General features: G+C 41.9%; 1 protein-coding gene across 1 annotated transcript in view; it reads right to left on the bottom strand.

Annotated features, from left to right (window-relative positions):
• Positions 1 to 15585, bottom strand: part of wdr95 (WD40 repeat domain 95) — a 30652-nt gene that overhangs the window by 4376 nt on the left and 10691 nt on the right. Inside the window, exons 10-28 of the mRNA XM_029673296.2 lie at positions 15513 to 15558; positions 15353 to 15399; positions 14781 to 14898; positions 13048 to 13117; positions 10178 to 10424; positions 9706 to 9811; positions 9193 to 9344; positions 5970 to 6072; positions 5461 to 5567; positions 5124 to 5203; positions 4570 to 4624; positions 4444 to 4489; positions 3381 to 3440; positions 2557 to 2719; positions 1528 to 1626; positions 1259 to 1317; positions 996 to 1134; positions 842 to 881; positions 645 to 733 (exon numbers count right to left, since the gene is read on the bottom strand). Coding sequence (XP_029529156.2) covers positions 645 to 733; positions 842 to 881; positions 996 to 1134; positions 1259 to 1317; positions 1528 to 1626; positions 2557 to 2719; positions 3381 to 3440; positions 4444 to 4489; positions 4570 to 4624; positions 5124 to 5203; positions 5461 to 5567; positions 5970 to 6072; positions 9193 to 9344; positions 9706 to 9811; positions 10178 to 10424; positions 13048 to 13117; positions 14781 to 14898; positions 15353 to 15399; positions 15513 to 15558 — 1826 coding nt within the window. The remainder of the gene's footprint in view (positions 1 to 644; positions 734 to 841; positions 882 to 995; positions 1135 to 1258; positions 1318 to 1527; positions 1627 to 2556; positions 2720 to 3380; positions 3441 to 4443; positions 4490 to 4569; positions 4625 to 5123; positions 5204 to 5460; positions 5568 to 5969; positions 6073 to 9192; positions 9345 to 9705; positions 9812 to 10177; positions 10425 to 13047; positions 13118 to 14780; positions 14899 to 15352; positions 15400 to 15512; positions 15559 to 15585) is intronic.

Raw genomic sequence — 15585 nt, 5'->3', positions numbered from 1 at the left:
GTTAGAAAAAAGGTACATGATGATGTTAGTACAAAGGAGGAGTTGTAGTATGAAGGTAGTGTTTAACTGATCTAAATACCATAATTAATACTGGCAATTATTGTCACAACCTGATCTGGTTCATCTGTTCCTGTGATTGTCTCCACCCCCTCCAGGTGTCGCTTATTCTCCCCAGTGTATTTATCCCTGTGTTTCCTGTCTCTCTGTTCCAGTTCGTCTTGTATGTTTGTCAAGTCAACCAGCGTTTTTTTCCCCGTACTCCTTTTTCTATTCTCTTTTGCTAGTCCTCCCGGTTTTGAGCCTTGCCTGTTTTTTGGACTCCATTCCCGCCTGCCTGACTATTCTGCCTGCCCTTCGGTACCTACTGGACTCTGAACTGGTTTTGACTTTCTGTCTGTACACGACCATTCTCTTGCCTACCCCTTTTTGGATTAATTAACATCTAAGGCTCCAACCTTCTGCCTCCTGAATCTGCATCTGGGTCTCGTCTTGTGCCCTTGTAATTATAGTCTATACAAGGGAAGCATCTATCCCCGAAACATATCCCTATCTACTGAACATTAATCCTAAAACATAAATCATAAAACTTGTATACAGAGTAGAAGTAGACAACAAGACAAAATACCTGTGATTTTTAACCCTACCTATGAACTCTCCGTCAGCACTCCACAGGCGCACAGTGCAGTCTATAGACGAGGTGAGCAGTACTTGTTCATCGTCAACAATCTGCAACCTGGACAAGATAGTAAAAAGATGGGAGGGAGTGAGCAAAATGAGCGAAATGTGAAGCACAATTGTGTTTATGTTTGAGAGGGTGTTCCCGATTAGGGGATGCACGTACCCGGTGATGCTGCCAGTATGGGCACGCCAGTAGTTTTCAGCTGAATAAATAAAGTTGCTTTTTACTTTTTGAATTCATAGATCGAAATAAATCATGCTGTCTTTTGATCTCTTCTTATCAGACCTGTTCTAACGAGTTGAAAAAACTATCTTGCCTCTCGGTGGGGTTCTCTCTGAGCCAAGAGCGTATGTCTTTATGTCATAAACATAGACATAGCCAAGTTGATCAGCCGCATACAGTGAGGTGTCTTCCTTTGTCACTGCCAGTTTAGTGATCAGCTGCTGGAACCTAGACTGAATAACATACTCCTTTAGTTACACTTGGTTCAAAACGTTAACAAAAAAACCTCAAACATTTTATATATATACATTTTAACATAAAAAGGAGCAGATGGAAAGTTGCCATGGTAACACATACTGCCTCAAAGTTGGCCAATAATTTCCCACCGTTGAGCACGTTCCAGAAATGAATGCAACCTTTGTTTGAAGACATAGAATAATACATCATTAGAACATATTCCTCTGTGAATTGCACTGCACAATATATTAGAATACATTTTGTTTCTTATAATATATCATATGCCAATAAGCAGACGCTTTAATCCAAATCGACTTAAAGTAATGTGTGCATACATTTCCCTATGGGTAGTACCAGCGGGAATCAAACTCATGATTCCTGGCACTCACCTGTGGGTCCTGAGGACAGGAGGCATGCAGCGGAGGAGAACTTAGCATGTAATGCTCGGCTCCTCAGGAAGATGATGCTGGGAACACAGGTATCCATCCCTTATAGGGCACAAAACATCCCACAGTTTGTATTTTTTTCCTATTCCCTTTTAACGTAGTCCCTTTACGCTGCATATTCCTCATTTAGCTTTGAAAAACAATTATTTACCTTGAGGATTGTTCTACACTCGAAATAAAAAAGGGTACGGTCAAGGTGCATTTCTGTTTCCCAGGGTACAAATGTAGGGCACACTAATGATTGGTGGTGATCTGTACCTTTGCTTAGTAGAAAAGGTACAAATTAACAATGTATTGAAGAAAGGTATATATATTTGTACCGACACAAGGAACAATAATGAATCCACCTGTGCCATCTCTTTAGAGGTGTGGCTTAGTGGGGGCGGGGCTTTCCGTTAAGCTCTTTTTGGCCACCCATCCATGAGTGGAAGTGTTGTACCAGTTGAAGTGTTCTATAGTTATGTTAATTCAGGTTGTCTAAAGTCTTTATAATGGCTAACATAAGAGCAGTTGACAAGAGCTTTTATTAATATGGTAGCGCCCTTTACCCAACACCTTGCTACCTCATCAAGCAGTCCGGGCCTCATGGCGTAAATGGTTAAGTTGTTGTCTTGCCAGTTGCTGGACCTGGGTTTGAGTCCAACTCGAAGACACCTGCTTATTTCGCTACATTCAGACAATTGGAGTGGTGTGTACACTTAAAGGCACAAATGGCTTTGTCATTGTGGTGGTATCCTAAAAAGGCAAATTTGCACCTTTTCTAAAGGTGCACTTTTGTACACTATTGTCTTTTCTAAGGTACAAACTGCAAGGGTACAATTCGTTACCCATAACTAATGATACAATGGATGTACCCTAAAGCGTTTGTACCCTTTTAAGTACAAATCAGTACCTTTTCTTCTGAGAGTGTAGGCTTTAGCTACACTCTATGGCATGCAGGCGAACCACTCCGGTTTGATAGTGTGATCTGACCTTGGGCATGGCAGCAGTCAGGTTGCAGAGGGCTGGCAAAGCGACACTGGATGTGTCCAGAGACCAGGTTCCACACAATGACCTCCCCGTCATAGCTGCTGGTGGCTAGAAGGGAGGGGGGACACTGGGCCACACACAGGATGTCCTCTATGTGGCCCCTCCTCTGGAGACAACACAGTAAGAACATTCAATTATATTCTATAATTGTATTCAATTCTATATTTCCATTTCTATAATTCTATTGTATTGAATTTAATTGTATTCTATTCTTTATTCGTCCCCGCCAGCTCTACATCACTGGCCAACAAGAGCTTGAATGGTCGACAGCAGGAATAGGCAGTCCTCTGAGCCTGAGTGTCTGCAGGTTTTTGGTGCGTTCTTCCAAATCAGTGTCTAATTTAAATCATTAACCTTAGAACGCAAGTGTATACTACTCAGTGACATGATGGATGAATCAGTGGCATGATGGATGAATTAGGTACCAGGCAAAGGAGAAAACCAGACCCCCAAGGACTGGAGCTCCCCATCCATGACCTGCAGTAGTATATCAAAGATAACTGGGGCTGACAACTTGGGCCGTAACGTAGGATTACTGATTTAGGATCAGTTGATCCATTTGTCATGGCTACCGGTGCAGATCCCTTTTAGATCACAATGAATAAGACTATATGGACAGGGAGGGGCTGACTCTAGATTAACCCTATATATTCTGAATGGCATTGCATGTCTAGTTCCCTATTACATTTACATTTACATTTAAGTCATTTAGCAGACGCTCTTATCCAGAGCGACCTATTCATGTTCCTCATTCATTCCTTATTCACCAGATCGTCTTGCCATGAGGGCTGAGGCTTTTGGATGTGGTGAGGCTCGTCTGGTGAATCCTAGCATGGAAACATACAGGGCATGCAGTCAACATTTTGAAATGAGGATCTTCAACCAGCCGTCTATTGTTGAAGTCTAGAAATGAGATGAGGCATGTGTGTATTTCTAAATGAATCCCTATGATGCCCTTTTTGTGACTTGGTAAAGTGGGCTGCCAATCTCTACAGCTCTGGTCTCTGTGCCTCTGACCTCATCCCCAGGCAATTTGGACGGAAGTGACTGGGAACGAGATTACTATGCCTCCTAGTTATGTGGTGTTTGTTATTTTATTTTAAAAAGCGGTTATAGAGGTTACTTATGGAGAAGGACTGTCTTTGAAAACCAGCTCTTATGATGTTGCCGATGCTCTCAGAATCAACGGTGGATGGAATTACAGCTCTGTGGACAGGTCTGTGTATACCTTTGGTACTACAGGCCTAGAAGAGTGTGAGTATCACTGAAGTGCTATGGAATATGGAATTCTATAGAAAGTCAATTCTTCAGAACATATCACCTCTTCCTTTAATGCTTAGAAGTCTCTTATACTGAAGAATAGTGTAGAAGAAGAGACGAATGTGATCGTGAGGTTAGATAGGCTACATGGTAAGTTGGTAACCAAGGAAACACTCAACGACTTCAAAATGTATTACTTATGTATGGCAGAGTAAAGAGGCAGGCAAGCTTATTAGGGCGTTTATATTCCTCGCTGATAATATATTCAGAATATACTCTTGAAGGGTTTTCAAAGATTGTCTTGTGTGTGTTTTTGTGAAGTCCTAATCTTAAAATGTGTCATGGCTACCGGTGCAGACACTCAGGTAGTCTCTGCTCTGGCGAGGCGACTGCAGAAGGTAATGAAAATGGAAATGAGATCTCAAGGCAATAAAGTTGAATAGGTCCTAAGGGGAAGAGTGGTCATTGGAGTCAATAAATGTATAGAGTCCAATAGTGATATCATTCACATAGAAAATAGGTGGCCTATCTATAACTATAAAGATAGTTCTTCTTCACGTCTATACTCACAGAGTAGACGTCAATCCTGCGGTCCCATCCAACAGACATCACATACCTGGAAAAATGTATTTCACAAGGTTAAGATGAATCATTATTCTCTTCAAATCAACAGTTGTCATCATTGGTTCTACTCACGTGTTTCTGTGGACTGTCAGGTAGGTGCAGTCACACACCTCGTTGGACTCCCCATCTGTGTGACATGTTAATGTGAAACTATTATAGCACATTAGTGGTTATATAGCCTGTGCTATGGAGGCAGTTGACATAAGGGACAACAAACAAATTAGCCTGTCATCTATAACGCCAATTATAGTTACCTTTATAATGACTTATGCTGTTGTTCATAATGTTTACAACTGCCTATGACAGATGTTATAATGTATTATAAAGCTGTAATAATGGCTTTATGAATGCATACATAAGGGGGCTACAGTAAAGTGTTACCAAATCACATTCACGTAGCATATAACAGAGAGAAGGCCAAAACCCTGAACACTGTAATGCTGCTAACACCACCTTTATACTGTGAGATATGAATTAGAATGTACTCACCTTTTTTTAGTATCTTCAGACACTGACCATTGTTAAAGTTCCAGATCTTTAGAATGCCATCTCTCCCCCCAGTGACCAGTCTGTAATGCTCCTAACACCACCTTTATACTGTGAGATATGAATTAGAATGTACTCACCTTTTTTTAGTATCTTCAGACACTGACCATTGTTAAAGTTCCAGATCTTTAGAATGCCATCTCTCCCCCCAGTGACCAGTCTGTAATGAGGAAGTTTCATCTTATTTCTTTCCTTCAAACATTCATTCAAACACATTTGTTTTTGAAGTTCTATTTCGATTCAAGTAAGGCAAACACCACAATCCAAACAAAACACCATCTGCAGTGCACACTCTTCATCACTCCTCATTTTCGCCGTTACTCTGAGCTGCCGTTAGGTAGGCAACAGTATGGTCACATTGCACTTATGGGAAAATATCACATAGCAATAATCAGTCATTAAAAAGAGCTTCCATACCTCCTTCCCTTGGGGTCAAAGGTCATACAGGTAATGGCAGACTGTCCGTGGGCACCACCAAATTCAAACACATGGCTCCCTGTGTCGAAATCCCACACCTTCACCACCTAGGATCAGTTAGACAACATGTGGTGTGACCAATGACATATCCTATACAATATATGTGTGGTGTTCAGTAAATCTTTATATAGTGTATGGGTGGGACCACAAAGATCATATTAAATTACCATTACTAGTTCTATGTGTACGTAATTATGTCTGTGGGACCAGTATCTAGTGCAGCATTTCCTGGAATTATGTCCTGGGTGAAAGGGTCTCAGTGCCGGAGTTTGGTGTACTGGTCTATGTAGCCGACTCCGGATAGCACAATGCCCCTGTGACGGGGATTCTGTCCGTCTCCTTCCCAACTGTTGAAATAAAGTCTGAGAAACTAAAGTCCCCCCCTCCCCTTTTTTTTTAAAGAGGGGAATAAATAAAGGGTTCCGAGGTGAGAATTACTTCAAACTTACGGATCCTTCTGTGCAGCTGACGACCTGTCTGAACTCGTGGCTATAGCCGCAGCACAACACAGGCTCCATGTGAGACACGATCAGATGTCCCTGGGGCTGGGGACTGAAGGAGAAAAGAGGAGAGAGATGGTGAGGAGGTGAGAGGAGAGGAAGATTGTTAGGACAAGAGATGAGAGGTGTTGAGAAGAAGGGAGGAGAGAGACGGTGAAGAGGACAGAGGAGAGATGTTGAGGAGAAGAGGGGACAGACATGACGAGGAGTAGAGACGAGAGCAACGGAGAAGAAAGAAGAGCAGAGATGGTGAGGGGAGAAGATAAATGGTGACGAGAGAGAGATGGTGAAGAGAAGAGTTGAACGAGTGAGAAAAGGAGAGGTGTGAAAACCATTACCTCAACCTGAATAATTTATGATAACAAATCTTAAACAAATCTCAAAACAAATCTCATCTGTAACATTATTCCCTATAATCCTAATATATTATTCTATGTACTTATGTACTTTCCTAGTATATTTCCCTCTCATGTTGCCCTAGTTCAGGGATGTACTGCGCATTCGGAAAGTATTCAGACCGCTTGACTTTTTCCACATTTTGTTACATTACAGCCTTATTCTAAAATTGATTAAATAGTTTTTTCCCCTCATCAATCTACACACAATACCCCATAATGACAAAGCAAAAACAGGTTTATAGAAATGTTTGCTAATTTAATCAAAATAAAAAACTGAAATATCAAATTTACATAAGTATTCAGACCCTTTGTTGAAGCACCTTTGTCAGCGATTATAGCCTCAAGTCTTCTTGGGTATGACGCTACAAGCTTGGCACACCTGTATTTGGGAAGTTTCTCCCATTTTTCTCTACAGATCCTCTCAAGTTCTGTCAGTTTGGATTGGGCGCATTGCTGCCCACCTATTTTCTGGTCTCTCCAGAGATGTTCAAGTCCAGGTTCAGGGACATTCAGAGACTTGTCCCGAAGCCACTCATGCATTGTATTGGCAGTATGCTTAGGGTCGTTGTCCTGTTGGAAGGTAAACCCTCGCCCCAGTCTGAGGTCCTGAGTGCTCTGGAACAAGTTTTCATCAAGGATCTCTCTGTACTTTGCTCTGTTCCTCTTTCCCTCAATCCTGACTGGTCTCCCAGTCCCTGCTGGTGAAAAACATCCACACAGCATGATGCTGCTACCACCATGCTTCAACATAGGGATGGTGCCAGGTTTACTCCAGACGAGACGCTTGGCATTCAGGCCAAAGAGCTCAATCTTGGTTTCATCAGACCAGAGAATCTTGTTTCTCATGGTCTGAGAGTCTTTCAGTGCATTTTGGCAAACTCCAAGTGGGTTGTCATGTGCCTTTTACTGAGGAGTGGCTTCTGTCTGGCCACTCTACCATAAAGGCCTGATTGGTGGAGTGCTGCAGAGATAGTTGTCCTTCTGGAAGGTTTTCCTATCTCTAGAGCTCTGTCAGAGTGATCATTGGTTTCTTGGTCACCTCCCTGACCAAGGCCCTTCTCCCCTGATTGGTGGATCCAATCTTATTTTATTTTAAAATTCCCATTCCACTCCAGTGTTAATTACTAAATTGTAATTACTTCACCACTATGGTCTATTTATTGCCTTACCTCCTTACTTCATTTGCACACACTGTATACAACTTTTCTATTGTGTTATTGACTGTACGTTTGTATATTCCATGTGTAACTCTGTGTCTTTGTTTTTGTCGCACTGCTTTGCTTTATCTTGGCCAGGTCTCAGTTGTAAAAGAGAACTTGTTCTCAACTGGCCTACCTGGTTAAACAAAGGTGAAGAAAAAATAATAATAATAAAAAAGAATGATGGAGGCTACTGTGTTCTTGGGGACTTTCAATGCTGCAGACATTTTTTGTACCCTTCCCCAGATCTGTGCCTCGACACAATCCTATCTCAAAGCGGACAATTCCTTCGACCTCATGGCTTGGTTTTTGACACTGGACAGAGGAACTTTGCCTAGAAGGCCAGCATCCCGGAGTCACCACTTCACTGTTGACATTTATACTGGTGTTCTGTGGGTACTATTCAATGAAGCTGCCAGTTAAGGACATATGAGGCATCTGTTTCTCAAACTAGACACTAATGTACTTGTCCTCTTGCTCAGTTGTGCACCGGAGCCTCCCACTCCTCTTTTTATTCTGGTTAGAGACAGTTTGCACTGTTCTGTGAAGGGAGTAGTACATAGCGTTGCACGAGATCTTCAGTTTCTTGGCAATTTCTCGCATGGAATAGCCTTCACTTCTCACAACAAGAATAGACTGATGAGTTTCAGAAGAAAGGTCTTTGTTTCTGGCCATTTTGAGCCTGTAAATACTGATGCTCCAGATTCTCAACTAGTCTAAAGAAGGCCCGTTTATTGCTTCTGTAATCAGAACAACAGTTTTCAGCTGTGCTAACATAATTTCAAAAGGGTTTTCTAATGATCAATTAGCCTTTTAAAATGATAAATTTGGATTAGCTAACACAACGTGCCGTTGGAACACAGGAGTGATGGTTGCTGACAATGGGCCTCTGTACGACTATGTAGATATTCCATTAAAAATCCACCGTTTCCAGCAACAATAGTCATTTACAATATTAACAATGTCTACACTGTATTTCTAATCAATTTTATGTTATTTTAATGGGCAAACATCTTTGCTTTTCTTTCAAAATCAAGGACATTTTAAGTGACCCCAAACCTTTGAACGGTAGTGTATATTTTGGAATTCAGTCGGGGTGTCAACTTACTGTTGAGAGAAAGAATAATATAATACACAAGATGCAATTTTGAAATTTGGTTGTGCATCAGCAGTCACTCAATTCGCTACGGTCAGCAAAAACTATTTAGATTGGTCATTTAGTCTAGCGGCCAGCTATCTGAACTTGTAGTAAGCATGATCAAATTACCAACCGGAGTGGGGCTCATTGATCCTCAGTTATCATATTAAAAACTGCAAACATTTGCCCCCCGTGGACGTTTTGGATGTGGGTACGCAGATCCACAAGCCACTGCAGCCCCTCGTGATGATTTCTGTTTTTTTTTGTGGCTCCCAGTCCCATCACCCGTTAGGGTGCCCCTATTTAGGGGCACCCTAACGGTAACAAATGGCTCCCTATTCCCTATAAAGTGCACTTATTTTGACCAGAGAGAAGTAGTGCGTCATACATGGAATAGGGGGTCATTTAAGATACAGCCCAGTAGCAAAGTAATTGACCTGGTCCTGAGAGAGAGCAGCGCTAGTGAGTCAGCTGCGATGTACAGTGCCTTGATGGAAGGAGAATACAGGCATGCAGACATGTCTCCACGGATGAGGCTGGCTTTGGGGTGGGCTGTGATGAGGCAGATTTGGTCATGGATATCCCAGATCTGAAAGACAGACAGTCATCAACTTTTTAAAAGGCCATTACACTCCAAAGCCAACGTTTTTCAGATGTTCTCAGACCTCAAAAGTAGTCTAAGGTTAAGATGAGTTCACGTCCCTCCTTATCGGTTGTGTAGAAACAGCTACATGCCTCCACTTTTCAACCCCAAACGAATGGAAAAAGATGAGCACTACGAGTCTAGATTACATTACATGGTGCTCATCTTTTCCATTCATGGATTCTGGCCTACAGCTGCATCTACCAAACTGATGGCCTAGGGTGTGGATTTATCTCAACAGAAGACCAATTTTGAGGAAAGTCAGGCAATAAGTTGTAGTTCGAAGGAGAAGTAAATGGTGTCCCACCTTGGCAGTGTTGTCCATAGAGACAGAAAATATACGGTTTTCCTCTGAGGAGATGAAGAGGTAGAAGATGGGAGCAGAGTGTCCCTTTAACACACCTGTGGGCTTCCTGTTATAGAACAACAACAGAGTGTCCCTTTAACACGCCTGTGGGCTTCCTGTTATAGAACAACAACAGAGTGTCCCTTTAACACATCTGTGGGCTTCCTGTTATAGAACAACAACAGAGTGTCCCTTTAACACGCCTGTGGGCTTCCTGTTATAGAACAACAACAGAGTGTCCCTTTAACACGCCTGTGGGCTTCCTGTTATAGAACAACAACAGTGGCCCTTTAACACACCTGTGGGATTCCTGTTATAGAACAACAACAGAGTGTCCCTTTCATCATGCCAGTGCCTTACTGTAGGGCTGGATGAAAAGCCTGTACACCCAGTAGCATTCAGAGACATAAGAGTTTCCTGTGGGTTTCCTCACCCAGGGACGTAGGGGTTCCACAGACGCAGCACCCTGTCCATCCCTCCGGTCACCAGCAGGTTGTGCTGTTTGCTGAGGTCAAAGGTCATGACGCCCTTGTAGACATTGAAGACGGTCTCGTCACATGGTGCCCGGGGCTGAGGAGACCCATTGTTATTAGAAAGGGCTCTCTTGGCCTTCCCATCCCGACACACCTCCCTGATTTCCCTCATCTGCTGCTCGATGTTGGTGGACGAGAGAACGCAGCCTGGGCATGAGATCGGATTGTGTTGTTTCAAAGTCAGAAGTGATACATTCAACTATATCAATTAAACATAAAAGCACTAATATGCTGTTTAATATATGAGCATACCTACACTCTTACAGACAGACAGACAGACAGACAGACAGACAGACAGACAGACAGACAGACAGACAGACAGACAGACAGACAGACAGACAGACAGACAGACAGACACTACCATTCAAAAGTTTGGGGTCACTTATAAGCATCCTAGTTTTTGAAAGAAAAGCACATTTATTTGTTCATTAAAATAACATCAAATTGATCAAAAATACAGTGTAGACATTGTTAATGTTGTAAATGACTATTGTAGCATTTTAAAATGGAATATCTACATAGGCGTACAGAGGGCCATTATCAGCAACCATCACTCCTGTGTTCCAATGGCCTGTTGTGTTAGCTAATCCAAGTTTATCATTTTAAAAGGCTAATTGATCATTAGAAAACCCTTTTGAAATTAAGTTAGCACAGCTGAAAACTGTTGTTCTGATTAAAGAAGCAATAAACGGGCCTTCTTTAGACTAGTTGAGAATCTGGAGCATCAGTATTTGTGGGTTCAATTACAGGCTCAAAATGGCCAGAAACGAAGACCTTTCTTCTGAAACTCATCAGTCTATTCTTGTTGTGAGAAGTGAAGGCTATTCTATGCGAGAAATTGCCAAGAAACTGAAGATCTCGTGCAACGTTGTGTACTACTCCTGCTGGCTCGATGCTGGCCTTCTAGGCAAAGTTTCTCTGTCCAGTGTCAGTTTCTTTTTCCCATCTTAATCTTTTATTTTCATTGGCCAGTCTGAGATATGGCTTTTTCTTTGCAACTCTGCCTACTCTGCAGACGACACACAATTAATCTTCTCCTTTCCCCCTTCTGATGACCAGGTGGCGAATCGCATCTCTGCATGTCTGGCAGACATATCAGTGTGGATGACGGATCACCACCTCAAGCTGAACCTCGGCAAGACGGAGCTGCTCTTCCTCCCGGGGAAGGACTGCCCGTTCCATGATCTCGCCATCACGGTTGACAACTCCATTGTGTCCTCCTCCCAGAGCGCTAAGAACCTTGGCGTGATCCTGGACAACACCCTGTCGTTCTCAACTAACATCAAGGCGGTGGCCCGTTCTTGTAGGTTCATGCTCTACAACATCCGCAGAGTACGACCCTGCCTCACACAGGAAGCAGCGCAGGTCCTAATCCAGGCACTTGTCATCTCCCGTCTGGATTACTGCAACTCGCTGTTGGCTGGGCTCCCTGCCTGTGCCATTAAACCCCTACAACTCATCCAGAACGCCGCAGCCCGTCTGGTGTTCAACCTTCCCAAGTTCTCTCACGTCACCCCGCTCCTCCGCTCTCTCCACTGGCTTCCAGTTGAAGCTCGCATCCGCTACAAGACCATGGTGCTTGCCTACGGAGCTGTGAGGGGAACGGCACCTCAGTACCTCCAGGCTCTGATCAGGCCCTACACCCAAACAAGGGCACTGCGTTCATCCACCTCTGGCATGCCTGCCTCCCTACCACTGAGGAAGTACAGTTCCCGCGCAGCCCAGTCAAAACTGTTCGCTGCTCTGGCCCCCCAATGGTGGAACAAACTCCCTCACGACGCCAGGACAGCGGAGTCAATCACCACCTTCCGGAGACACCTGAAACCCCACCTCTTTCAGGAATACCTAGGATAGGATAAAGTAATCCTTCTCACCCCCGCCCCCCCTTAAAAGATTTAGATGCACTATTGTAAAGTGGCTGTTCCACTGGATGTCTTAAGGTGAACGCACCAATTTGTAAGTCGCTCTGGATAAGAGCGTCTGCTAAATGACTTAAATGTAAAATGTAGAAGGCCAGCATCCCGGAGTCGCCTCTTCACTGTTGACGTTGAGACTGGTGTTTTGTGGGTACTATTTAATGAAGCTGCCAGTTAAGGACTTAACTGTAAAAGTGTCTGTTTCTCAAACTAGACACTCTAATGTACTTGTCCTCTTGCTCAGTTGTGGACCGGGGCCTCCCACTCCTTTTTCTATTCTGGTTAGACCCCATTTGCTCTGTTCTGTGAAGGGAACGCAAACTGGTTTTAGAAGAGTTTCAGAAGAAAGGTCTTTGTTTCTGGCCATTGTGAGCCTGTAATCGAACCCACAAATGCTGATGCTCCAGATACTCAACTAGTCTAAAGAAGGACAGCTTTATTGCTTCTTTAATCAGTACACATAATTGCAAAGGGGTTTTCTAATGATCAATTAGCCTTTTAAAATGATAAACTTGGATTAGCTAACACAACGTGCCATTAGAACACAGGAGAGTGATGGTTGCTAATTATGGCCCTCTGTACGCCTATGTAGATATTCCATTAACAAAATCAGCCGTTTCCAGCTAAAATAGTAATTTACAACATCAAAAATGTCTACACTGTATTTCTGATCAATTTGATGTTATTTTAATGGACAATTGTTAATAATAATAATAATTGGGAATGTTGAAGACAAGTATTGAACCATAAATGTACTTAGACCACCAGACCAAAGGGCCTGCACACCAGAAGTGAGTTTGAACTTGAATACATCAAGCTGAGATGAGAATATGGATGTGACAATGAGTAATTACCTATGACGAGGGAAGAGGCTTCATGATTGGAGGTGGAAACAATCGCACAAATGTCTGGAAGATATTTCACCTAAAATGTCAAAGAAATCTCAAGGTATTGTTGTGTGTAAAAATTATGAAAATATACATCAGTGCCTTCAGAAAGTATTCATACCCCTTGATCTATTCTACATTTGTTGTGTTACAGCCTGAATTCAAAATGAATTAAATTGATTATTGTCTCCTCCATCTACACATAATACCCCATAATAACAAAGTGAAAACATGTTTTCAGAAATGCTTGCAAATTTATTGAAAATGAAATACAGAAATGTAAAGTGTAATTATTCACACCCCTGAGTCAATACATGTTAGAATCACCTTTGGTAGTGATTACAGCTGTGGGTATTTCTGTATAAGTCTCTAATAAAAGTTTTACACACCTGGATTGTACAATATTTGCACATTATTCTTTTACAAATTCTTCAAGCTCTGTCAAGTTGGTTGTTGATCATTGCCAGACAGTCATTTTCAAGTTTTTCAATAGATGTTCAAGCCAATTTAAGTCAAAACTGTAACTAGACCACTCAGAAACATTCAATGTCATCTTGGTAAGCAACTCCTGTGTATATTTTGCCTTTTGTTTTAGGTTATTGTCCTGGTGGAAGGGGAATTTATCTCCCAGTGTCTGTTGGAAAGCAGACTGAACCAGGTTTTCCTCAAGGATTTTGCCTGTCCTTAGCTCTATTCTCCTTCTTTTAATAAAACATGTTTAATGATGACAAGCATAAATATAACATGATGCAGCCACCACCATGCTTGAAAATATGGAGTGTGGTACTCAGTAATGTGTTGTATTGGATTTGCCCCAAACATAACACTTTGTATTCAGGACAAAAAGTGAATTGCTTTGCCACATTTTTGGCAGTATTACTTTAGTGCCTTGTTGCAAACAGGATGCATGTTTTTGAATATTTTCTTGTTCTGTACAGGTTTCTTTTCACTCTGTCAATTAGTTTAGTATTGTGGAGTAACTACAATGTCCATCCTCAGTTCTCATATCACAACCATGACATTCTGTAACTGTTTTAAAGTCATCGCTGGCCTCATTGTAAAATCCCTGGAGGGTTTCTTTCCTCTCCGGCAACTGAGTTAGGAAGGATTATTGTATCTTTGTAGTGACTGGGTGTATTGATACACTATCCAATGTATAATTAATAACTTCACCATGCTCAAAGGGATATTCAAAGTCTGTTTTTTATAACCATCTACCAATAGGTGCCCTTCATTGCGAGGCATTGGAAAACCTCCCTGGTCTTTGTGGTTGAATCTGTGTTTGAAATTCACTGCTCGACTGGGGGACCTTACAGATAATTATGTGTGGGATACAGTGATGAGGTAGTCATTCAAAGATCATGTTAAACAATATTATTGCACACAGAGTGAGTCTATGCAACGTATTATGTGACTTGTTAAGCACATTCTTCGTCCTGAACTTATTTAAGCATGCCATAACAAGGGAGCTGAGTACTTATTGACTCACAACATTTCAGCTGGTGAAGTGTGTAAAAATGATCAAGCAAAAGTACTATAGTGGGCATATTTGTGCATCAGGGCCAGTATTCATATTGAGTCTATGGGGAGAGGGCGTCACTCTTTTTGTACCATACACAATCATCTAACAGGCAGAAATGCTTATTCCATAGATAGACAAAAAGGTATCCCAGTGTGCATCGAGAAAAACTAAACGTCACCTTTGTCACCCAGTCCTGGTGGACCTTCCATCGAATGTATGTCACATTCTGAGAAAGCACTGCGTTGTCTATCCCGATGTTAGGCACATTCTCAATTTTTGGTAATTTCTTCCACATTCTGCAAATAAAGATGTAGAACTGTATGAAACAGCACTAAATTATATATACAGTTACAGTGTTGGCACAGAGATGTTTGGCTGTCACATATTCTGTGCGAGTGCGACCAATCTGTTCAATGACATCACATTCCCATAATTATTTACCAGCAAAGAAATGACAAATTAAAAAGGAATACTTTGAAATGTCTCTATTTGTGTGCAAACCACCCTCTTCGTATCACATAAAAAATAAAAAATAAACTGATATACTAGATTTGTTATCACCCAAAACCTCAAATTAGGCTATCAAGCTATACATTGCCATGGAAACAGTAGACAGCCATTTTAAGTTACATTGGCCTTTTTTCCTAATACCTTTTTGTTGACTTAACAATTTACCTTTAAGATGATGATGCATTCCTGTGATTGTTCAATAGATGCATAAAGTTAACATTTAAAAAAAAACATGTTTACCTCAGAGTCTCCCCCACGGAGGTAATTAATATGATATTCACACAGCCCTAGAAAGCAGAAAGAGAAAAATAACCCTTTATAATTAATGAGCCGAGTGGCATTTAACTTCTCCTCTCTGGTAATTTAATCTGTTGTCAAGCAGAGAGAGGATTTACATTACCTGGGAGTCTCCATACAAAATAGAACACTCATCAGGTCCGGTGTAGCTGCGGGGAGAGAAAGACAGGAAAAAC

Source organism: Oncorhynchus nerka, linkage group LG11, assembly GCF_034236695.1.
Source record: "Oncorhynchus nerka isolate Pitt River linkage group LG11, Oner_Uvic_2.0, whole genome shotgun sequence".
NCBI classification, from domain to species: Eukaryota; Metazoa; Chordata; class Actinopteri; order Salmoniformes; family Salmonidae; genus Oncorhynchus; species Oncorhynchus nerka.
This window is presented reverse-complemented; position numbering and strand designations above follow the sequence as displayed.